Genomic DNA, 25294 nt, shown 5'->3' with positions numbered 1-25294 from the left:
GCTCGCTTTCATTGCTTTTCCAGTACAGTTTAGTATCGCTTCAGAGTGGGTGAGATTATAGGCAGGGGTGCACATAAGGGTGTGTATGCGCGATTAGAAACAATTCCAGCATACCAACGTTGCTGGAATTTTGTTACATAGTTAGCTAATTTACTGCAACATAAGGAATTTCATAACATCTCGATCACTCCCCAGTGACTGGTCCCAGTATAGGTCATAAACCCCGCCTCCCCCATGTTATTCAATGGGACTTGAGACCAAGCTGTTTTTTTGTCATTTACTGTAGGTTTTATCATGCTGATGTAAATTCAAGTGTTTGTTTTTAAAATAAGTTTGTTTTTAGTTAGTTAGTTAATGCTATAAAACGGTGGTGTCACGTCATGATTGACAGCTGTGTATGCACATTCTGGGAGAGTGAGGGCGGGGCCTTGATTTTGCGGCTTTACTTCCTGCTCACTACTGTGCAGGACTGGTCCCGAAATTGCTACTGCGCAGACTTAAAACCCAAGATGTCAGCGGCGACACTGGCGGCTTCACTTTTCACCAATGGAAGAGAGCAAGCTCTCCAGGTGCTCCTTTTAGAACCAGGACAAAAAAAGTTATGTGCACCCCTGATTATAGGCTTATTGTTACAGTTGTGTCCCCTCTACTGCCGTAACATCATCGTAAATGCGATACAAACACACACACACACACACACACACACACACACACACACAACATGGAGCAACAGAGCATAATAATGGAATGTAGCCACAAAATCAAAATTGACAGCCACAACTACATTTTCCACTACCTCTCTCACATGACAGGTTCTGTACAAACACCCGTGTCATCAGTACCTGCACTCCGCGGACAGAACGTTTAAGCCATGACGCCTATATTTTTGGTGCGTTTTGGATGGGGAGCCATGCGCAAAGTTACAAAAATGCCATGCAGACATAGGCATGGTGGTGTGCTCTGCATTTTTGTAACTTTGCACATGACTTCACATCCGAAACCCATTACTCCTCCGCCAAAAGTGAGCTGTGCTGAACTGGGTCATACTATGCAGTGGAAAAGCGCCAAAAGTGTCCTACTTTGTGGCTTGCAGGATTTAAGTAAGCAAATTTATCTGACACATCACAACCTAAAACCTTATAAAAAAAGTTTACATTTTTTCTTGCAGTGTAAACACGGCATTTTGATCTTAACATTTATTCACATTTAATGAGATATGGAGATTTTTATCTTTCACAGATTAATACATTTGAGTGAGCCGTTTTTATGTCTAAACACCGCGGTCCACCATACATGAAAGTCACCATCATGTTTCTACAGTAGCCCAAAACGGACAAACTGTTCTACAGAGCGTGTTTCGTCCATACGTTGTCTCAAGGGCTCATTATAGCAAACATACATCCAGACCGTTGGTAGGCAGTTTCCACGCGTGTGACCACAGAAGCAGCTTGGCCAGTTTAACTCACAAATGAAGAAACAGCAGATTGTTGTGTATGTTTTGAGAAGACCAACAGCAGTGGCGGCCGGTGACTTCTTTTTTTGAGGGCACTCGATTTGAAGTTCGTCACAACATGTATGTAGCCCGTCGTGTGTGGTTTCTTTTTTCAAAATATGTGTTCTGCGCTTTGAGAGATCCTATGTGCATCACGTGTCATGTCAAAATAAGTGCCTGTTGCAGATGCGTCTAAAGGGTTTATGATAAAAGAGACACTCACGATTGCCAGACACTCACATAATCTCATGCGTAATCAGAGTTTACTGTTTAGGGAGTGTCTTGCATGTATTTTGTGAACGTGAGCATCTCTTTTTTTATCATAAACGGTTTTGACGCGTGCGCAGCAGGCACTTATTATGACAAAACATGTGATGCACACAGGATCTCTCAACACGCAGGACACATATTTTGAAAAAGGCACATGATACTCCGTACACTTATTTTGAATTAGCGCCCCTCGGATGAGGAGTAACGAACGCCACTGACCAGCAGTGATGGAAGTAAATAAACAGCGAATCGTTGCAGTTTGAGTAAAATCAATACTCAACTTGGCCTATCTTTGTTCTCATCGTCGCAAATGGAAATGGCTATGATGCAGTTTTTTACCTGATGAGAGGGGTTCTAATGGGTTCTCAGGCTAGGGATAACCTACGGTGTAGACCTTATGCATGCACTATAACATAGGCTTCAGACGAAGACATTTTTGTCCTGTGGCAGCTACCATAGAATCTCATTGCGTTTCGAAATTGAGGTTGATTGCAATTCAACCGCTAGATGCCACAACAAAATATAATACAAATTTAACATATATAACTTTTGATTTTAAATATGGATTAGCAAATGCTGAAATTAACATGAACTAAGATTAATAAATATTGTAGAAGTATTGTTTATTGTTAGTTCATGGTAGCAAATGCTAACAAATACAAGCTTATTGTAAAGTGTTACCATTGCAATTTGATACTAAACCTAAAAATGTGTAAATGTCTTACCTGTATCTTTTTCACTGTTCTTTTCCAGCAGTTTCAGCGTTGGACTTGTAATTCTGCGTGTTTGGCCTCTTTAGCACTTGCTGTTTGAAAGTCATTGCTTGCAACAGGTTTGTCATGACTGCTGGGTGATCGATGGCTGTGTGATCTGTGTGTGTGTGTTGTTTACCTGTGGTGCCGGTTCCTCGTGTGTTCACTAACTCCGCCCCCTTGTTTCGGTAATTGTTCAGCGGTGGTGTCTCGTTTACCTTTTCCTTTATATTGCACGTAGTCCTGTCCTTCGTTGCGCGCTCATTGTTTTATCACAGTCCTGCTGCCCTGCCTTGTCTTGTCAGTCGCTCTCTGTCTCTTCCTCTTGTTACCCCAGGTTTGGTTTTCGGCGTTCGGGGACTCGTCTTCGCCCGGACCGCTCGCTTGTGGATTACTGGATCTCATTGACTTTGTTTGTCTCTCGGTACAGCTGGTTCGCTTCGTTTCTAGGCGGTACACCAGCTGTCTCTGTTTCTCTCCGGTTTGCATCATCACCCGTGAGTGGAGTACACCTTTTTACCATTGTGGATTACATTGACTCTAACGACTGTTGTTTCTCGGAACCGCTGGTTCGCTTCGTTTTTAGGCGGTGACCAGTGGTTTCCGGGTGGCTCTTCTACATCAGGATTTCACAGTGGATTACCCGTCTGAGAACTTGGATTTACCATCTTCCATCTCCGCCTGTCATCCACCTTCAGGGCGGCGTGTTGCATCCCTCTGTTGCGTGTGGTGACTGTGCTGGTGTTCTCGACGGAGTGCGTGGGTGGCTCTCTCTCTCCCTTCGGATCTGTACTGGATTATCGTGTAGCGCCGACTCACTCTCTCCTACTGTGGGAGTGCTTCATTCCCACAGTAGTGTTATCATCTAGAGTGAGTCAACGGGTGTGTGCCGTGTGTGGATCTACCAGTGACTTTGCTCTCCAGATCTCTCATTCTATTTTTCTAAATAAATATTGTTAACTTGCACTTGACTCCGAAGTTTTTTCCTGACAGATGAGCGCGCCACTAATGGAGTCAGCAAGTTTAGAGAGTCTGGAGGTGCAGACCGCCCTTCACCAGCAGGGGGCGGCCATCGATCAACATTCATCATTATTGTCTGCTGCTGCCAGAGATTTCAGTATCTTGCCTGAGCAACTTAAGGAGCTTCACTATGAAGCTCCAGCCTCATCCGGAGGAGCCGTTTCGATTGAACGGGAGTCACACACGGCAACACCCCCCACCTACAATGGCGACCCCAACACCTGCAGATCCTTTTTGCAACAGTGCTCTCTCGTCTTTGCGCTCCAACCCCGTCGATTTTCTTCATCCACTTCCAAGGTGGCCTATGTTCTGACGTTACTCACGGGAAGAGCGAGAGACTGGGGTATGGCCGCCTGGGGGGCTAAAGCTCCATTTACATTTTCATTCGAGGCTCTTGAGGAGGAGATGTTAAAATTGTTTGATCGCTCACTCAAGGGGGACATGGCAGCGGCTGAGTTGGTGAGATTACGGCAACGTAATGACTCCGTTACGGACTTTGCTATAAGATTTAAGACTCTCGCTATTTGCTGCAACTGGAACGACGCGGCATTAAGAGCGCAATTTCTCGAGGGTCTCACACCGGGCATTCAAGACGAGATTGCACTGAGGGAGCCACCCACGTCACTGGAAGCTGCCATCGATCTGGCTCTGAGGGTTGAGTCTCGCCATCGGCAGAGAGATCTGCGTCGCTCATTTCGCCATCTGATGTCGGAACCAGGGGAGGCCGCTTCAGAGACGCCCTCCGAGGAGCCTATGCAGCTGGGCAAGTTTCGTATCTCTGCTGGTGAGAGAAATCGTCGTCTGTCTAATGGTCTCTGCTTATATTGTGGCAAGCCGGGGCACCTGGCGGCCACATGTCCGGTAAAAAGCTCACGCCCACCGATGAACTTGGGAGTCTCGGTGGGCGCATCGTCATTTAAGTCTCCCGTAAGCAGCACAACACTTCCTGTCATCATTAATTCCTTCCATTCACAGGCGTTGCTGGATTCCGGTGCGGAGGCGTGTCTTTTGGATGCTGGGTTGGCCAAGTCCTGGGGTATCCCATTCATCCCTCTCTCCTCTCCTTTGTCTGCCTGGACATTGAAGGGCCAGCATATGGCTGTGATCACGCACCGCACACCCCCTGTGAGTTTGTTTGTTTCTGGCAATCATCGTGAGGAAATTGAGTTTTACATCTTAGAGGATTCACAATCACCAGTCATTTTAGGTCATGACTGGTTATCCAAACATAATCCTCACGTTGATTGGCAGAACAATGTTGTGTTATCTTGGAAGTCTTCGTGTTATGTTTCTTGTCTTGGTCCTGCTCCTTCTCTTGTCTCTTGTTCTGTCTCGCAGGTTCCGGCTATCGATCTCTCAGGAGTCCCGGCGGAGTACTCGGATCTGTATCAGGTTTTCAGTAAGTCCCGGGCCACTTCTCTGCTTCCTCCTCTGTCGTATGATTGCGAGATCAAACTACTTCCCAACACTTCTCCGCCTAAGGGTCGTATATTTTCCCTAGCTAAACCAGAAAGAGAGGCTATGGATAAATACATTAATGACACTCTTAAAGCCGGTCTCATTCGCCGCTCCTCGTCTCCAGCTGGTGCTGGATTTTTCTTTGTAAAGAAGAAAGACGGGTCTCTTCGTCCGTGCATTGATTATCGAGGGCTGAATGACATTACTGTTAAGAATAAGTACCCCTTGCCATTAATGTCATCAGCATTCGAGTTATTACAGGGAGCGCGCGTATTTACCAAGCTAGATCTGCGCAACGCTTATCACTTGGTACGTATTAGAGAGGGCGATGAGTGGAAGACAGCCTTTAATACACCCTCAGGACACTGGGAATATTCCGTTCTGCCGTTCGGTCTTTGTAACGCTCCAGCTGTCTTCCAGACCATGGTCAATGAAGTGCTGGGTGACATGATTAACAGATTTGTCTTTGTGTATATGATGACATTCTCATCTTTTCTCCCTCCATGCAGATACACACTCAGCACGTTCGCATGGTTTTACAACGGCTTTTAGAGAATCAACTATTCGTTAAGGCGGAGAAGTGCGAGTTCCACAAGAAGTCGGTTTCGTTTCTGGGTTTTGTTATTGCCGAGGGAGAAATTCGTCCCGATCCCGCTAAGGTTAAGACGGTTGCCGATTGGCCAGTACCCGACACTCGGAAGGAGCTTCAGCGATTTCTGGGGTTCGCCAATTTTTATCGGCGTTTCATCAGAAATTTTGGTCAGATCGCTAAGCCTCTTACTGCTCTCACTTCACCTAACGTATGTTTCCGTTGGAATAGAGAGGCTCAGGAGGCCTTTGATGTGTTAAAGTCCCGGTTCATCTCTGCGCCTGTCCTCTCTATTCCCGATCCGGCTAAACAATTTATAGTGGAAGTGGATGCATCTGATGTCGGGGTAGGCGCCGTTTTATCACAGCGATCGTCTATTGATGGGAAAGTACATCCGTGTGCTTTTTTCTCTCACCGGTTAAACCCAGCAGAACGTAATTACGACATAGGGAATCGGGAGCTGTTGGCGGTTAGACTCGCTTTGGGTGAATGGCGTCACTGGTTGGAGGGAACCTCGGAGCCCTTTCTGGTCTGGACGGATCATAAAAATCTTGAATATATCCGTTCGGCCAGAAGACTAACATCTAGGCAGGCTCGTTGGGCACTCTTCTTTGATCGTTTCAACTTCACCCTCTCGTACCGGCCTGGCTCGAAAAATACCAAACCTGATGCTCTCTCCCGTCTGTTCGAGAAGTCCGATTCGGAGAGGGCGGAGACCATTCTCCCGGAGGGGAGGCCGGCGCCCTCGTATGGGGAATCGAACAGCGGGTGAGAGAGGCCGGCCGGGAGGGGGAAGTTCCGGATGGGTGTCCAGCGGGTCGCCTATGGGTTCCTGAGCGGTTACGTTCCGATGTCATCCGGTGGGGTCACGAGTCCAAGTTTGTCGGCCATCCAGGTATTCGGAGAACGTTGGCTGCCGTCCGTCAGCGTTTTTGGTGGCCTTCTATGTCCACTGACGTCAGACAGTTTGTACTAGCCTGTTCGGTTTGTGCTCGTAATAAAGCATCTAATTTACCACCCGCTGGTCTGCTTAAATCTTTGCCCGTGCCCTCCCGTCCCTGGTCTCATATAGCCCTTGATTTTGTCACTGGCTTACCGGCATCTAATGGTAACACTGTTGTTCTAATTGTGGTGGATCGTTTTTCGAAGGCGGTTCATTTCATTCCCCTGCCCAAGCTACCTTCTGCAAAAGAGATGGCTCAGGTTTTGATTAATCACGTCTTTCGGTTACATGGTATTCCGACTGACGTAGTGTCAGATAGGGGTCCTCAGTTCATCTCTCGTTTTTGGCAGGAGTTTTGTAGACAAATTGGCGCCACGGCCAGCTTGTCTTCTGGTTATCACCCGCAGACCAATGGGCAATGCGAACGGGCTAATCAGGATCTCGGTAGAACGCTCCGCTGTCTATCGTCACAATATCCGAATTCCTGGTGCGATCAGCTCCCGTGGGTTGAGTATTCTCATAATTCTCTTCCCGTTACGTCTACCAATTTATCCCCGTTTGAACTTTCCATCGGTTATCAACCTCCCCTGTTTCCATCACAGGAGCCCGAGGCAGCGGTTCCGTCTGCGTTAGCTTTCGTACGCAGGTGCAGACGCACCTGGAGGAGAGCTAAGACACTGTTATTATCTAATTCCAGACGAACCAAAGCTGCAGCTGATCGTCATCTGCGACCTCCACCCCGTTACGTTTGTGGTCAAAAGGTATGGCTTTCTACCAAGGATCTGTCTCTCCGTGAGCCTTCTCGAAAGCTGGCTCCGAGATTCATTGGGCCATACAGTATTTCTAAGGTCATTAATCCGGTGACGATAAAGCTTAAGTTACCCCTTTCTCTTGGTCGGGTTCACCCTGTTTTTCATGTATCCAAGGTTAAACCTGTGATGTTTGCTCGCTATAACCCTCCTGTCTCTGCCCCTAATCCCCCCGCCCCTCGTCTAGTGGATGGTGCCCCTGTCTATACTGTTAAGAGGTTACTAGACTCCCGCCGCAGGGGCAGAGAATTTCAGCCCATTGATCAAGAGATAGGCTGTCATCTTTTCTTTTACAACAATGGAATTCAATTTTTTTTTTTTTTTTTTTTTTTTTGGCTGATTCTGTTGCTATGTTGTATAACTTGACAATTCATCAGTGTATAACAAGTGTTTTTTTGAAGATGGTTCCAGAGAGGCAAACACTCTCTTTTCCACATGTTTATTGGGAAGAATGGTAAAACATGAAATGCTGCATGCATATATTTGAGGGAAGTGGTGGGCAATTGCAGCTGACCATACCAACGTTGGCCCAACGTTGTATTTCTGTCAGATAGGTTGGGCCAACGTAACCAACCAATATTGACGTTGTCCCAACGTCTGTTTGCTACCTGGGACAAGTCCGGAGTGTGCCATTTGGGACCGGGCACTAGAGTTCAGTGGTTGGGTGCGTCGCTCTAATTTGCCAGTGTAGAACGTTGCGTCACATTAGTTCCGCTTTTGGCGCTCACGTGTAAAATCAAAATAAATGTATACTTTTTTATTTGGTCAGCACGGGGTGGCCACAGGGGTGGCCAGGGACATGTCTACAGAGGCACGGGCCACCCTTGGCCTCCGTGTAGAACCGCCATTGACTTTATTGTTAACATAAATTAACTGATTGTGGAATTGTGTTTCATACATCCACTGATATTTGGAGATATATTTTAATAATGGACATAATTAAATGTATAGTATTTAGTCTGAACACATATATGAATCAATTTTTATTAATAATGGACATAATCAAATGTATAGTAATTAGTACAATCACAAATATCAATCCATGTAATAAAAAATTGTTTATTTAAAGAAAATATTGTACATTTTCTAAGACAGCAATAAATATTCGCGACTGTAAATGTAATGAAATAAATGCTTTAACATTGTAATATTATGCAAAATACATGCTTCCACGCCCGCTGCACACTCATCATAAGTGGAAGCATGCGCAGACATCTTCCGGAGCCTCGTTTCATTAACTAAAATGAACTTACCCTGCAACATAACCTGCTCCGGAGCAGGTTATCTTTAGAGAGTCAGTTGCTATGGTTACTTACATAACCCGAAAGTTACCTACTTTTTTGGAACCGAAAGCAGATGTTATCCGCTTACTTACTCCTAAACTTACTCGGGTAAGTCACATAACCTGCTTTCTGGAATACACCCCTGATGAACACAAAATAATTTATTTTGAGAAATGATGGTAAACACACATCATATAGTGTCCATTGACTTCCATAGGGATTTTGGAAGTATTATGATAAATGATGAAGAAAATATTTTGATAAATGATGGAAAGCACACAGTTGACGGTACCCATTCAATTCCATCATATTTTCTATTCCTACTATGGAAGTCAGTGGAGATTATATGCTGTGTGTTTACCATCATTTCTCAAAATAAATTATTTTGTTGTTATCAGGGGTGTATTCCAGAAAGCAGGTTATGTGACTTACCCGAGTAAGTTTAGGAGTAAGTAAGCGGATAACATCTGCTTTCGGTTCCAAAGAAGTAGGTAACTTTTGGGTTATGTAAGTAACCATAGCAACCATAGATGTTATCCGCTTATTTACTCCTAAACTTACTTGGGTAAGTCACATAACCTGCTTTCTGGAATACACCCCTGATCAGGGGCGGGTCTAGAGAATTTTTCATGGGGGGGCCGGACTGGGGCACAGACTTAGAGAGGGGTGGCACATTTAAATACATATAAACAGTGAATTAGTGTAACTTGCCCTACATTGAAGGTAATAATACTGTGTACTGTATCCTGATACATTCAGTACATTTAAACCTCCTGATGTGTTTTTGTTTTAACCTCCCTCTGGTCTCTGCATGTAATACACATACCTTGGTTTGCAGAAAAGTCAGTGGACTACTGCTGCGTCTTCCTCTCTTCCCTCTCCTCATGCCTTTCTGCTTCTATCTCTCTTTTTTTCTTCAAAATGAAGAAACTCTGAATTTTTTGAGACCTTTTCATTGGTCCTATTGCCTGTATCTGACTGTCTGTCTGTCCCTAAAGAAATAATAATGCATTTTTCTCAGTTACTTTGTCAAGTCATAAACTCATTTATTTCCTAAAGTTGAATGTTGTCCGCATATCATCTTAATAAAGATATTACATTTGGTAGGGATGTTAACCGATGACCGTTTGACCGATGGTTGACCGTATCAACGTTAACCGGTCAAAGTTGTCGGTTGTCGGTTAAAAAAAGGGATCTGTAAATTAGGCTATTATAGAAAGTGGACTAAACCCTACTACAGTTAGTCATCTCTTTCTTTCCAAGATCTTTTTGTGTGAAGTGAACAAATCCCTCACACTCAGTTTTTCATAACTGGTCTGTTATACTTTATAAACCAATAAAAAAACATTTGGCGCCAGGTCACTGCTTTTGGTTTCGCATGTTCACAAGGTTTGCGAAAAGTAAATGCTACAGGCTATTTTTTGATAAATTCCTTTATTCGAATAGTAAATAAAATACAGTAATACAATAATTAAAATTAAAGTCTCTCCTGGTTGTGTTCCAAATTATTAACATTTATGTCTTTTAGGCTAACAGTAAAGTGCAGAGTAAGTTTTGTTTCTGTAAATCCTCAGCCATGATTTTTACCACTTTATTAAGTTTTGCTTTGTAGAAAGCATTTCTTTGAAGTGAATTTCGTTTTGTATAAATTGTATCTTAATTTTAATAAATGTTTAATCAACCAAATGCATGTATTTAATAAATAAAAAGCAAATATAGCAGAGTATATAATTACCGGTCCGTGCATGAAGGCGCCGGCACTGCGCGTTCACTTGCATTGCATTGTTAATTAGAACGCACCTCATCATAAATAAATAAAACTCAGCGTAGGCCTATATGCCTCATACAAGCATTAAATATCTTTGCTGCATTTGTTCTAGAACAAAAACAGTGCGAGACCTGCTTTGGCCGGTGCTTTTACACATTCTGAAGGTGCCCGTTTAATCCATTGGTTTTGTCGTGTTGCAGTCTATTAGGCAACATTCCGCATAAGATGGGTTTAGATTTGGAAATACATTACATCTATATTTCAGTGGTAACAGAAAAGGTGATGATGATCATCCTATGTCTTTAATATAACTACCCCAAACTAAAGCGCAGTCTCTCTTCTGAGCTGTCATTTTATTAAATGAGCCGCGGCAATTTTCAAATGAGCTTCACAAACGCCTTTATTTTCAAGTTCAACGCGATCACCTAGTACCTAAACTATTTCGAAACTAAGCACGGCGCCGTTTGCGGGACTCATGTTTCGCGCTGTAGGGGATTTTAAAAGTATTGTGAGGTCTGTGTGTGTGTGAGCCGGAGGCAGAGCGCAGAGAGATGCGAGTCGCGAAATTGCAGGCGCGGCTTGAAATGGCTGTTTATTTTAGCATATTTTAAACTAATAGGCCTATCAGTTAACCGGTTTCAGGGCTCGGTGGCCGGTCAAGAAAATTTTTCGTTTTCGCCATCCCTAACATTTGGTTGTATTAAATGGCATATTGCACAGAGCCCCAGTGAGTATAGAAAAAAATAATGTTTATGTTGTTTTCTTTAAATATGCTTCTGAGGCTGTGGTCTGTTGCATGAAGCTATTTGAACAACAAACTCTTAATTTTCAAAATTCAGAGTAAGTTTGGAGTCGACAAATCCAGATAAATCCAAACTGGTTTAGATCAGGATCAGATGTTGGACAATGCTTGGTTTAAACTTTGTGTTTTATCTAGAGTTTGCAAAGCCTGTGCACCTGAAAGTGAAACCTGCTTCATGCAACAGAAAATGTACTTAACAAAAGGAAAAAAGTTAATAGCAATGAAAGTTTAGAGGCTGAGGAAATTCTAGACGTTTATTCATAGTCGTATGACATGTTAATGTTTTTGCATGCGCCGAATCAACGCAAAGCTCTCTCCGTGTGTCGACTATTGAGGGCACTTGTCGTCTTAAATAAACCCATGCACACACAGACGGCGCAGCTTAAACAGTCACTCCACATAAAAACGTTACGTTGTTTTTCATTGATCTATTCCATACACTATGAGATACAATAGCACAACTCTCCCTAAAGTTTACACATCAATATTTGAAGGATATAGGGATGATTACGTCTGATTGGAACGGGACCGGACACATTCAACCTGTCTTTACATACAGCTACTCACTTAGTGCCTTTTTAGTGTTAAATTGCTTAAAAGCACTTGAAGGTTAACATTTTAAAACAAGTGTAAATTATAAACTATCCCTGTTTAATCCGCGATCGAATCGCATGCGGGTTGAAACGTGGGTTCTGATCCGTATGGATAAACTGCGATCTAACACACCACTATTTATTACAAACGCAAAGGCAAACGTGACTTTATATATTCTTTTAATGTACCGTTAGGTTGTCTTCAACTTTAGTAATGAGCATTCTCGACAGTAACAGAGAGGAGCTAGCTCTAACTTACTAATCGCAGGTTTCCACATTTAAGGAAACATATCAAAACTCAGCTCACTCACCTATGACTTTGTTGTCCTTTTTCACTATCTGCATAAAACTCCTTTCTCCGTCCTCTGTGTTTTTCCTTGTTTTTCCTTGCTTTTTATTGGTGCCACCACCGTTCGTTACTATAAGTGTGCGCCTACTAATTGACTCCGATAACAACATGTCACGGTAGAGTGGTTCCTCGGGTCTAGACAATTTTTCATAGGCGGAGCCTCCACAAAAATTTATATTTTAATATTTTAAGCTAATAAAAAAATGTAATATAAATAAATCAAAGCCCTGTAAAATATGAAGTTTTATTTTAAGAAAAGCAAAACCACTAGTACATAATTAATACTGACGAGACTGATGGTGTGGGAGGGGGGGCACTTGGGGTGGCCAATCAAATTGTGGGGGTGGCCCGTGCCCCCCCTGCCCCCCCCCCCCCTGGCCCCGCCCCTGCCCCTGATGAACACAAAATAATTTATTTTGAGAAATGATGGTAAACATACATCATAGTGTCCATTGACTTCCATAGGGATTTTGGAAGTATTATGATAAATGATGAAGAAAATATTTGATAAATGATGGAAAGCACACAGTTGACGGTACCCATTCAATTCCATCATATTTTCTATTCCTACTATGAAAGTCAGTGGGGATTATATGCTGTGTGTTTACCATCAAAATTATCTTCTTTTGTGTTCATCAGAAAAAAGAAATTCATACAGGTTTAAAACAACATGAGGATAAGTAAATGATGACAGAATTGTTGGGTGAACTATCCCTTTAACATTTTAGTTAGTTTCCTCTCCAGTAAACAGGCGTGTTCATAAGGAGAGTGTTGACGTAAGGGAATGTGATTGGACAAAAGCTGAGGTATATAGTTCTTAGGCAGCTGCTCCTCCCTTTCGCCAGTGAAGTTTCACTACAAGCTTCTGCACCACACAGGGCAGACAGGAACACAAACACAAGTAAGTCATTCTTCATTTCACAATTCGTTTACCATAATCTTACACCCACAAGCCTGTAATGTATATTCTCGAGTTTTTATACAAGTACGTCCTTAAGATAACGTTTTGCTGTAAAAATATGCTCTGGCTCGACTCCATGTCAAATTCTCCCCACTGTTTCATCCTTTGCTAATGCCTACGTGGACTTTGTGTGTGAACAGTTAGTAATGCTGATTTTGTCTAAAAGCAGCCACACTCAGCGACCATTAAAGGCTGTGTTTTAAATCCTTACTTATTAGACGTTGTCACTCACGAAACATAAGGTTTTTAATGGGTCTATAACGGTAAAGTTTTCCTATTGTGGCGTGTGTTAGCGCTCGCGCTAGCTGGTGTACGTGTCACTGTCGCGCACGCGCAGCTCAAAGTTTATTAGAGTTTGTATCTAGCCATGACAAGTTTCAATCTCAATAAAAAAAAAGAAACGATTCTGTTTTCAGTACGAAGTAGAAGCATTTCGACTGGAATATGTACCCATCACACTCTCCCGATATATAACGAATTCTAGAGAAATTATTGTTAAAATATCAACGATTTAAGGAAGAGAAACCCTTCTTTCCTAGTCTGTTAGCCGTTAGCATGGCGTGTCATGTCTTGACGTAGCGCAGGGGATTATTTTTTTCTAAATTTGATGTATTTTACACAAGACATTCTATCAGTTGTAATTATATTGGTCTTAATTTTATTTTCTTCATACTGTTTTGACATTTAAAAAAAACGGCAAATATAAATCCGCCATATTCAAACCCCTACAAAATTGACATACGCAGGACGGCCACGTTAGCAAGACGCAAGAGCTGCTGGGCCATGTCGTATTGAAACGAATAAATCCCCCTTTTGTTGAACATCCGTCATGTATTCTCGCCAACAAATGCTAATTAAGAAATTTTGGGTTTCGTCGTATCTATGATTTAATATTTAAAAACTCATGTTTATATATTCATGAAAACGATTAAAAAGTAGTTTACTAAACATGCTTAAACAGCCTTTTAGTTCCCTTTTACAACTTTGATTCATAAGTCACGTTTACAAGTATTAAGGTTTAGTTGGGTGTCAGAATGGGACATTTGCACCGGCAAAGTAATTATGCCACGTGTACAAAGTTTTGACAAAGTCAAGTCATTCCGTGTGTCTCAATTCGTTCCCTAGCTCCTGAGGTCGTGAGTCAGTATATCGTGTACACAGGTTCGGGCACTGGTAAGGACCCTAGCTCACTTCACATTGGGACAATGTTCACTTTATTTTTCTGTCACGTGGCTGCTTAAGCGCGTTGTAATCACTCACAGCTGTTACTCATCAAAAACCGGCAAAACCAACATCTCTCTGACTTAATTTTAAAAACAGTACATTGTGAAAAATGCTGTCATTATTCTCTTGCATATCTGTGCATAAAATTGGAGGCATATAATTACATTTTAAATGTAATAAATATATTTACAATTTTAAATAAATATTATTATTTTAAATGTTGCGTAGATTGTGGTCCCTTACTGTGTAGCAATGTGTGTTTATATTTACAACAAAAACAAATGTTTGTCTTTATAAAAGTTCTGTAACATTTCATAAAGTTTATTGAGTTGGATCACGTGATGTTCGGTTGGCGAGCTTCAGAAAAGGTCACGTGATTTCCGGTTAGGGAACATAGGGACCATCGATGGTCACTGGTTTTTGCGTTGCATTGTGGGAATTTTTAGGGTACGAACGTTCCAGTGCACTGAACGTATTTTGCGATTGAGACAGCCCTTAAAATGGCCGACTCCCTGATCAGTGCCCTGACTACTGAACAAGGGAGCTGATTGAGACACACGCATTTTCATCATCAGGGGTCCGTTCTCACAGTTGCCAACTCTCGCGAGACAAATGCGCAACTGCAGCTTCTAAAACAAGCCCAATATAATATTATTTAGTTTCAGCATTATAATTTATTATTTAATACCAATAAATGAGCCTGCAACATGTTAAACGGAAACCTCTCCAAAAGGATAAACAAGTTATTTAGCAAAATCTTCTACACGGGAGATAAAGATAAGAGCATCAATGGGAGCTGTAACATATTTAGCTTAATAAAATACATTTTAACCATATGTATCCTCTTTTAGTATTAGTAGACTACTTGTTTTATATATTACATATGCATTCATACATTACAAAACATGGTAAAAATTACATATTTACCTTACAAAAGGTGTCCATCCATTACACTGTCCATCATCTACTCAGCTGTCTCCTCTTAACTATCATAACAGACTAACGTTATTTTAAAGGGCCACTAAAATGACCACAAAGAAGTTTATATATTTATTGTTGTGGTCTACCACAATACTGTTGTTTGAATTAATGTTCAAAAAAACACATTATTTTTCTCATAATATAGATATTTGCAACATCTCTCTCTAAAACGCTTGATTGCAGGGCGTCTCTTCAAAGCCCCACCCCCACAAACGCCAAGTATACTCTGATTGGTCAGGGATTCTGAACGATTGTGATTGGTCAATCCTTGTAGCGCTCGAAAGTCTATTACCATATCGGGTTTAGGCTTCTCATGCCTGTACAGATAATCAAACACAATTTTCTCTGTAAACTGCTTCTAGTAGGCTATTGCATCGCTATTGCCTTGCAGTTTGAGCCTGAATCAGATTTAGAGAGTTTGCAGAAAGAAACAAATCTAACACATGCTCCTTCCCAAGGACGAATGAAGCAGGATGCTTCACAATGCTACATTTGTAACCACCTTACACTTCGGATGTATTGTGGCTGCAACAACAGGGTCACGAAAATTCAGACCTCTGTAATTTTTCCATATTCAGAAATAAAGGTAAACCTCCTGAATAAATAATCAGTGTATTACAATTCTTCATTTAAGTGACTGCATAGATATTTAGTGTCTGTAATGTAAACTTTTCAGACTGAGTGTCATTTTCGGTGAAGCTCTGCTGTGTAGCCTACTGAAGAGAACTGGACTAGTTGTCTGTCACATAATAACCTGTTACTTTCGTTCACTGTGTAAAAGCATGATGGCAAACCTTGGTGCAGAATTTCTTTATAATAATAAACACAGTCGATGTCCAGACACCAAGCATCTAAACAGCTAAAATAAAATACCATACACGCGTTCTCCGCAGCGCAGACCAAACTCTCTCGTGTAAACACACTACATTTATCTGAGTGTTGCGCATGGCATGGGATTTAACACAACGTGCAGATAGTTTCGCGCCTACTGTTGTTGTACAACGTCAAGTTTATTATGAAAGTAGCCAAATACTTTCTTGCAAAAAAGGCGCAGTGAATACAAAATATTTTTTTTTTACTTTCTTTAAATAGACAATCTATCTATAAATAAGTATGAATATATGTATAAACATGCCTGTGGATGAAATATGGATCCAGAAAGATCGCTGTGTACCAATTCAGCACCATTCCCATGGACAGCAGCCGCTAACATCGTAAGTAAGAAAGGTTTTAAAGTAGAGCCCGACCGATATGGTTTTTTTTGGGCCGATGCCGATACAGATATTAGGGAGTAAAAAAACCCGATAACGATATATCGGCCGATTTTTTATTTTTTTTACTTTCTATTCCAGTGTGCAAATTTTTGACTGGTACTGTTTATAGAATAACAACAGTACACACATAAACAGAATATACTATTAAAAAATGTGCAATGATTACTGCAATGTGGTGATCAAACACTTAATGAAATAAAGATAGATGGAGGAAGGGTACAGTTTAACAATACACTTTATTAAACAAAATTAGTCTTACATCAGTGCACTGAACAGTGAACTGCACTTATTATTAATAACTTTAGAACACAAATAGAACAAAATGTAACAAAATTTTTTACTTAAATAGCAAATAATTGGGTGATGTGTCTCTTTAAATGAACAATTGAATGAACATAATACACATTTTTTTCACAAGCCCCCTTTAGTCTTACAGTTCTTAATACTGCCAATCTAACAGGGGCAAGTTGTAATGCAGAAAGCACAGCTTTTCTGCATTTTCTCCTTTGAGAGTGCTTCGCTTTTCTTCATAAATGTTCCCAATAGTACTAAACACCCTCTCACTTGGCACAGAGGAGGGTGGACAGGAGAGGTATCTCCTGGCCTGGCATGATAGGCCCTTGAACCGGCTATTGTTGTGCTTCCACCACTCCAGTGGGTTGCCTCTTTTTCTGTCTATGACTGGCTCACTCATGTACCTCTCAAGCTCTTCAAGGATCCCCTCAGGTGCCTGTGCATGACTGGTTGATGTGAGCATGGTGTCATACAGACTGTCTAGAAGACTGTGGGCCTGGTCCTCCACTCTCTGTCTTTTGGGGTCTCCCTCTTCACTGGCACTTTCTGTTGGTGTTGGGTCTGGTGGAGTCATCTCTGTCTCTTCCCTCAGCCAGGCTTTGGCTTGGGTAAGTGTCTCTGCTGACAAGGGTCGCTCCTTGTAGCGTGGGTCAAGCAGGCATGCGAGCACCACCTCTTTCGACTCTTTCACTAGTTTGGAAAACCTCTTATTCAGGCTCTCCAGCATAGTCTTCCTCAGAGTCTGGATTCCTTTACTGGTGGGTCCCTGTGACTCCAGCAGACACTTTAGCACCCCTACACATGGTATAATGCAGGAGGCAGAGGAGTCTGCTTTGCTCATTTCTTTAGTTATTTCTTCCAGTGGTGTCAGGGTCTCTGCCAGGTTGGCTGCCACATCCCACTCATCCGCAGTTGGACAGGTGAAATGCCCATGATCACTTGAATAAGCTGTGATTGCTCTCTTTTGCTCCAGCATCCTCAGGAGCATGTGTAGTGTGGAGTTCCACCTGGTTGGCACAGCCTGAAGTATGGAATGCTGAGGGACACCAACCTCCTTCTGAATTACAGAGAGCCGTTGCTGTGCAATAACTGAGTGGTTAAAGTGTGTGGCTATTCTTTTTAGTTTGGCCAATATGTCCCCCACCACCCTCTGAGAGCTGAGTCCATCATTAATGATCAGCTGAAGTGTATGAGCACTGCAGCTCAGGTCAGGCATCTCTGCAAGTCTCATGCCTTTTACCATATTCGCACCACTGTCCCTTAGTACAAGGAGGACCCGTTGTGTATCGATGTTCCATTCTTCAAGCATGGTCAGGAACATCTGCCCAATGTATTCCCCTGTATGGGACCCAGACATGGCCTTCACATTTAACACAGTTTGGACTCTGTTCCAGTTCTCATCAATGAAATGAGCAGTTAAGCTCATGAGGGCTTCAGTAGAACCTGACCAACAGTCAGTGGTAAAGGTAATACTGTTTCCTGCATTTTCCACAGAGATAAGTTGCTTTATTCGTGTTACAACTTGTGAGTAAATTTGGTCCAACAGCTGAGTGCGGAAATACTTCTCACTTTTCAAAGGGTATCTGGGCTCTGCCTTGGCCAGTAATCTTTTAAAACCAGCACCCTCCACAACTGCATAAGGCAGGATATCAGTGGCGATCATTTCCATAATCATCTTGTCCAGCTCCTTTGTTCTTCGATCATCTGTGGTCCACTTTGTGGTCTTATCCAACACTTGTTTGAGTGTGGGCTGTGATTGAGCTCTGTCTTCTTTAGGCTGTGCTGCTTTATCATATGCCACATGATAGGCTTCTTTATGTTTCACTTTAAGATGTGCCCACAGGTTGGTTGTATTTTTCTGTTTGAGGCTGCTTGATCCCTGACTGACAGAGCCTGCACAAATATTACAGATAACTGTACCAGATGGGTCCTTGGTGAAGTAGTCCCACACCTTACTTCTTCCACCCTGAGCCATCTGTAAAAAATATGTATGTTTAGATATTATAATAAATATAGTAATATATGAGACATTAACAGAATGATACATTTGAGCTGGAAACAAACTAGTTTACATTGCATGTTCCATTCTATATTGTTCTGTAGCTTAATCTTCACTAATGATTTCATCTTTTTAATTAGTAACATTATATTAAAATTAACTTAAGTGACTCCATTTTAATGGTAAGATTACGTTATTTTTAGTAATCAAAAAGCATTTCTAATGAACTGAAATTACAATTGAAAACAACTTAGCTTAACAAAAATGACATGTTTAGGGCCCTATAAAATGTTTTTTTCTCAAATTGTTTTATTTCTCTGAAATTCTGTGTTTTTTGTTTAAAGTTTTCTTAATTCTATTTTAATTGTTTAATAAAATTGTATTACTCGTCAATCATGTCTAATTAATTGAATTCATAAATAAACAACCATTTTAATAATGAAACATTCTATGAAATGTTTTTTATTTTGACAAATTGTGCTGTGTATTTTCTGGTAACCAAATGGACATGTAGAACATAAAGGATTTTTGCAATATTTCACATACTGTAGTCCAGGGGTGTCCAGACTTTTTTGTGTGGTGATCTATTTTTTTAATATTTTTAAAAGCTGACAAGATCTACCTGCTAAAAACACAGTTTAATTTTTTTAATAACACTTTAAATACTCCTTAAAATAGCGGAGATGCGGTTTAGTAAAACAAACTAGAAAATGACAACAGTATTAGAAGCGTATCTCTCTCTCTCTCTCTCTCTCCTCTCTCTCTCTCTCTCTCTCTCTCTCTCTCTCCTCTCTCTCTCTCTCTCTCTCTCTCTCTCTCTCTCTCTCTCTCTCTCTCTCTCTCTCTCTCTCTCTCTCATCTCTCCTCTCTCTCTCTCTCTCTCTCTCTCTCTCTCTCTCTCTCTCTCTCTCTCTCTCTCTCTCTCTCTCTCTCTCTCTCTCTCTCTCTCTCTCTCGCTTACACACACAACACACACACACACACACACACACACACACACACACACACACACACACAGTGCGCGTGGATCCGCTCCTGAATGAAAGCAAGAATGCGCACGCATCTTGTTGAATTTCGCAAGTAAGACGACTGAGCTGCAGCTGGCAGGCATAATAAGCTCGTGGAGCAGCATGCAGTTAACTTATGTTTGATCTACCAGCATTGCCTTTGCGATCGACGTATTGAATACCCTGCTCTAGTCTAAGTTATACAGTGATTTGATTTGAAGTGTGCTGACGTCTTTTTTTAATCAAAAACATGAGAAATTCCGTTAAGGAGTAAATTCCATTTTAATGACTAGATTTCGTGATTCTGTCCGCATTTACTGCATTGTAGAATTCATAGTACCCTACTATTAATGTAGCAAAACAAGTATGATAAGCTCACTGTGATTAAAAGACGGGGGATATTTTTTATTTACTTTAGCATTGCGTCTCAACAGCTAGGTAACAATTAGCGCTAATTCACTATTCAAAATACTCCACCACTGCCGTCTATTGAACTGCAGAAAGATGCAAACTTTTAAATCTGCTACGTTACCGACTGTTCGGACAAATGTACTGCAGGGGCATCGCAGTTTTAAGGGTTAACGTTATATTGGCCTGATCTTGAAAATGAAAACTTATGGGTTCATTGTTTATTAACTCGTGTATTTCACAAACTTGTTAGCAACTTACCGTTAGACAATGTTTCCGTCGTGAAGACGCTGCTGCTTGCCTGCGGCTGCTTGAACAAGATACCTCCGGTCCTTACTGAGGTGAGGCTGATGTCACTATAGTGGTGACCTAGGGTCGCCAGTAACAGTAGTTTGTCGCGCTCTGCTGGACAAACTAAGCAATTACACCATTTACACGTTCTGTAAAATTGATCATATCGGCGGCATATCTGCAGCATTTTCGCCGATGCAGATATATCTGCGACAGGCTCATATCGGCCGATTTTATCGGCAAAACGATAAATCGGTCGGGCTCTATTTTAAAGTCTTCATAGCACGCTATGTTTAATTAAAAACAACGTTATTGAGAAACACAGCACTGAGTATAAAAGTATCAGGTGTTATGAGGTTTATAGAAGCTCCGTCTCTCTCCACTTACTATTCACACTTTTACCGCTGCATGCGGCTCTTGTCAAATGAGTTTGTATAAGAGAGCGAGAACTGCTTCATTCATTTTATACACTGAATAAAACGAATTGTTTATGCATTTGCTTGTCGATTTAGAGCTATACAGGTATAAACAGCGGTTGAGATTAGACATACAGCAGGCTACAGTACGTTAAAAGGCTTATTTAACGTGCACGCACAAGAGACAATTTTAAAGTCCTCTGAAGTTTACAAGTTTACAATGTAACACTATACTGCATTATTTGAAACTATTACATTGTAACATTGTATAGTTTTGTATGATTTGCTGAATTATCCACACATCATGGCGCAAATACGCGTGAAAAATTCTCATATAGGATGTCAGTTTATTTAATTATTTTTAACTATTTGTTATATTTTCCACAGCACTGCGATTGTACACAACTAATAAATATACACACAATAATGTATACTGGTTGTGTATGTGATCCTAAAGCACTACAAATTAGGAACAGATTAATCCTTTAGGGGCAAACGTTGGACAAATCCAGCCTTGACCTCTACATGTTTAAGGAAGCAGTGATCACAAAAATGACGAGAGGAGAAATAGTTTCTGGTTACAGTGCGAATTAATTGCATTGCAACTGTTTATTGCATAAACTGTAACCACTATTTCACTTACTCTTCATACTGTACAATATTATTTTACCCTCACATAAAAAACAGCTTCTTCTAGACATACTGAAATCAATAACTCCGCAATACCGTTAGCAAACAGACTTGGGCTAGTTAACAGATCAGTTCTGACAACAGCAAGTGGGCGGGTATAAGCAGCTAGTGGGCGGGCATTGTTTAAATGCACACGTCCACGTCATCAGGTCACGGAAATAACTGTAGAACTACATCTCAGGCGTTTACTGTAGTACATTAAAAATGCCTTCGGTTAAAGGGAATATCTTCCTTTAAATTGGACTGTAAGCTTTGTAACTCTGCACATCCCTTTTATGCTCAAAACTGCTACATTATACTGTAACTAGAGTTAAAAAGTTGAAATCCATGAAAGGGGCTCTTTAAATTACAGTTTCGCAGAGTTATTAGCTCTCGCCAGCGCGCTGCCTGCGCAGTGAACGTGACTTTTCTCCAATGAGGGGGAGAAGGGGCGAATTCGGCGGGATTTTTTCACGAATTACTCCACAGCACTTACTGTATATTAGTGCTGCAACGACGCGTCGACGTCATCGATTACGTCGACTATGAAAATACGTCGACATGCGTAAAATGCGTCGACGCGTCGCTGTTTACATTCATTTCGCCTAATGGCGGCTTCTGCTCCTGGCAGTGTTATCCATACATTGATTTGTTTGTGTGCGTCACAAAATCAACAATGGCCGCAACATTTACATTTTTATTTTCATTTAAAACGGCTTCATTTATTGTTGTGAGCGCTTGGTGGTGCCTCTCTTGTGCACATGCAAGCGCGCTCTCTCTCTTTCTCTGCGTGAAGCCCCTAGACAGCGCATCTCATACATGACACTGGGTGAAAGAATTAAAAGTTGGCTGTGTTTTCCATGCGGATTCCATGTGGATTCCTCTGTGTACTTGCATTTTCACGTAAACGTCAGATGTTACTGGCATATGGAAGCATATGGGTAGCATAATTCAATTTAGAATGTAATATGCAATATGACAATGCAATATGTAAAATGGCAATGCATTTCTGTATTTAAGTTTACATTTTCCATGCTTGTATGTGCAATGCTTGGTGCAAAATAAAAATGAAAATGTAATACTTTAATTTACATTTTCCATTTTCTACAGCCTTGTTTTAAATACATATTTTAATGCTTTAGAAGTTGCAAAATTAAAATGGAAATGTATTACCCGAACTGATATAATGTGTTTCACATGGTCAAGCAAAAACTAGCAAAATTATAATTTAAATGTAATTCTCCCTAAATGCATTTACATTTACAGGTGGGAAACTTGGGATTGCATTTTCATTTACATAGAGCGCAACGGATGTAGCAAAATTAAATTGGAAATGTATTAGCTGGATTGATTAGATGTGCTTTACATGGTCAAGCAAAAACTGTAGCAAAATGACCATTTAAATGTAATTTTCCCTGAATGCATTTACATTTACGGGTGGGAAACTTGGGATTGCATTTTCATTTACATAGAGCGCAACGGATGTAGCAAAATTCAATTGAAAATGCATTCCGAGTTGACCACGCCCCCGCACCCGTGAATCACTGCGTCAAGGCGGGCCAACAACTCTCATTGCCTGGCCTCTCACGTGGGAAACATGGCGGCAGCAGGGCTGATTGAGAGTGTTATATTCGCTGACCGATTAAGTGAAGCATAAACGGAGAGATATTAGTGTTTATGGAGATTATTACGTGTCTGTAGGTGACAGAACAACAGCGTTGTTTGATCCTCTCACCGAATTGTCTGCATTATCAGACGCTAGTTCACCCCGCACTGTCCTGTGGCTGTCTTCGCATGCAAGTAGCCTACGGATGTTTCTACCGCGAACATTTCATCACAGTTCAAATAAACACTGACTGTTACATATATGTGAATGTATTTTTACGTTGAAAACATTGTACATTTTTTAAAATGATTTTAAAATAAAGATAATGGCGTTAAAACCTCACACGGTGCGAATGATAAAAGGTTTATAAGCTATAACAGACTACTTCTTTATTTAGTTTGACATGTTATTGTGAAGAAGAATAAACATTACCTGTTCCGGTGAAAGTCTTTAACAATTATGCAATAATAGATTATCATCTAACAAGAATAACCATGGTTTTACTACAGTAAGGTTTAAGTTTTTTTAAAAGCTCTTGTGTGGTTGGTTTTCAAAACCATCTTGTTGTAACCATGATTTTGGCTTCAACTATAGACCAATTTAGAGTAGACGTCACAGTTACGTCACTGCAAGCTGCGCGCGCAATGCGGTTGATGAAAAACAGTGGAAATGAATTAGACACGAGTGAAAAGAGCACGATAACTCACTGGAAAATGTCCTGTTGTGCTGTTAAGTGTCAGAATAAGAATGCGAAAAAAGATGGCTTTCATTTTTATAGAATACCATCGTCAAAGACATCATTTGAAGATAAACATAGGTGTTTATGATTACAATAAGCCCTTAAACGGACAGAATGGAGTGAGGAAATCATCTGGAAATCTTTTAATAATTAGAATAGAAAATAAGTAGAGAAGATGTCCGGTGTTCTGTCGAAGTCTGTTTCCTCCATGTGTTTCTTATAGCGTTTTTATCATGTTACAATTATAATTTATTAAGGAAGAAATAATAGAAAACAGGAAAATTATGAAATATTTAATAAACGCTATTATATATAATACATGATAGTATTGCTTTTACATGTACTTTAGCGATTCAGACTGTAAAAATATTTGATTTAGCAAAAAAGAACAATACATATACATTACATACATGCATATCAGTAGCCAAGCCATTTAAACTTTTGATCTATCTAAAAAAATAAACGTAATGTGATTAAAACGCTATAAGAAACATTGCACTAAAGGGAAACATAAAGGAATCAGACTTCGACAGAACACCGGATCCATAAAAATCACGGTTTAATGCTAAAACACTTCACAACCCTACTGCGGAGCAGTCACTTTCTGCAACCAGTTTGGCTCCGCCCACAAAAAACGTCATCTCTGTTTGCAAACACGAAATTGGTCTATAGTCAAACTATGATACATTTTCGAAAGGGTCTAAGACGGCGTCATTGCTTGTTTTACTGTTTGCATCTCCAGCAATTCTGTTCATAACCAGAGCACCGGATATAATAATCTAAGTTTCGTTTCATTCTCAGTCTCGGTTAGCTCTTCTGTTTTATCTGTAAAAAGAGGCAATTTCTCATAATGCGCACGTCTAAATAACACGCGAGCAAGTGAAATCAGAAAACCCAGCAGCGGTGTTAAATCTCGAAATAGGTAACTGCGACCTGAATGGCCAAAACAATCAGAAATACATACAAAATAATTTTCAGGTATACTACTTCTTTACATAAAATAAAACAAATGAAGTGATAGCGCATTAAATGACCATTCTATATTACAATACCTTAACCCTGCAGTGACACGTTAAAAAAATTTTGAATAGATTTTTTTTTCTTTTCGAATAAGTATTGCAGATCGACTAGTCTTGCACACCCGGACATCAGCATATTGACCCCGATCAGACCAAACGTACATTTAACTTTCTGTACTTTTATACACTTTCATCCTAGCAGAAGCTTAATGAATGGAAGGCTATACTGACCTGTGGCTAGGGTCCGCTTATCTTATTCACTACTTTTAATGTTCCAT

At 40.9% G+C, this 25294-nt stretch overlaps 2 protein-coding genes and 1 long non-coding RNA gene across 7 annotated transcripts in view; 1 reads left to right on the top strand and 2 right to left on the bottom strand.

The window, feature by feature from the left end:
• The window catches only part of LOC135760321 (uncharacterized), a 61439-nt gene extending 48957 nt beyond the window's left edge, over positions 1 to 12482 (bottom strand). For both annotated transcript variants that reach the window (XR_010537384.2, XR_012336999.1), the window contains exon 1: positions 12091 to 12482. This is a non-coding gene — a long non-coding RNA (uncharacterized lncRNA). The remainder of the gene's footprint in view (positions 1 to 12090) is intronic.
• A 429-nt stretch (positions 12483 to 12911) lies between these two features.
• hdlbpa (high density lipoprotein binding protein a) overlaps positions 12912 to 25294 on the top strand; it is a 220577-nt gene continuing 208194 nt past the window's right edge. For 2 of the 4 annotated variants that reach the window (XM_065266690.2, XM_065266686.2), the window contains exon 1: positions 12913 to 13029. The gene's annotated coding sequence lies outside the window, so the exon portion shown is untranslated. Of the gene's footprint in view, positions 13030 to 14214; positions 14263 to 25294 lie in introns of all 4 variants that reach the window. The other 2 variants (XM_065266687.2, XM_065266689.2) reach the window with 2 other exon arrangements.
• LOC135760318 (zinc finger BED domain-containing protein 4-like) lies at positions 17008 to 18837 on the bottom strand. Its single transcript, XM_065274284.2, has one exon. It carries the CDS (start codon positions 18835 to 18837, stop codon positions 17008 to 17010), a length of 1830 nt encoding a protein of 609 aa, XP_065130356.2.

Source organism: Paramisgurnus dabryanus, chromosome 7, assembly GCF_030506205.2.
Source record: "Paramisgurnus dabryanus chromosome 7, PD_genome_1.1, whole genome shotgun sequence".
Lineage (NCBI taxonomy): Eukaryota > Metazoa > Chordata > Actinopteri > Cypriniformes > Cobitidae > Paramisgurnus > Paramisgurnus dabryanus.
Note: the sequence above shows the minus strand (reverse complement) of the source record. Positions and strands in the feature narration are given on the sequence as shown.

Coding starts and splice junctions, on each gene's coding strand:
- LOC135760318 (XM_065274284.2), bottom strand. CDS start 18,837: ATGGCTCAGGGTGGAAGAAGTAAGGTGTGGGACTACTTCACCAAGGAC.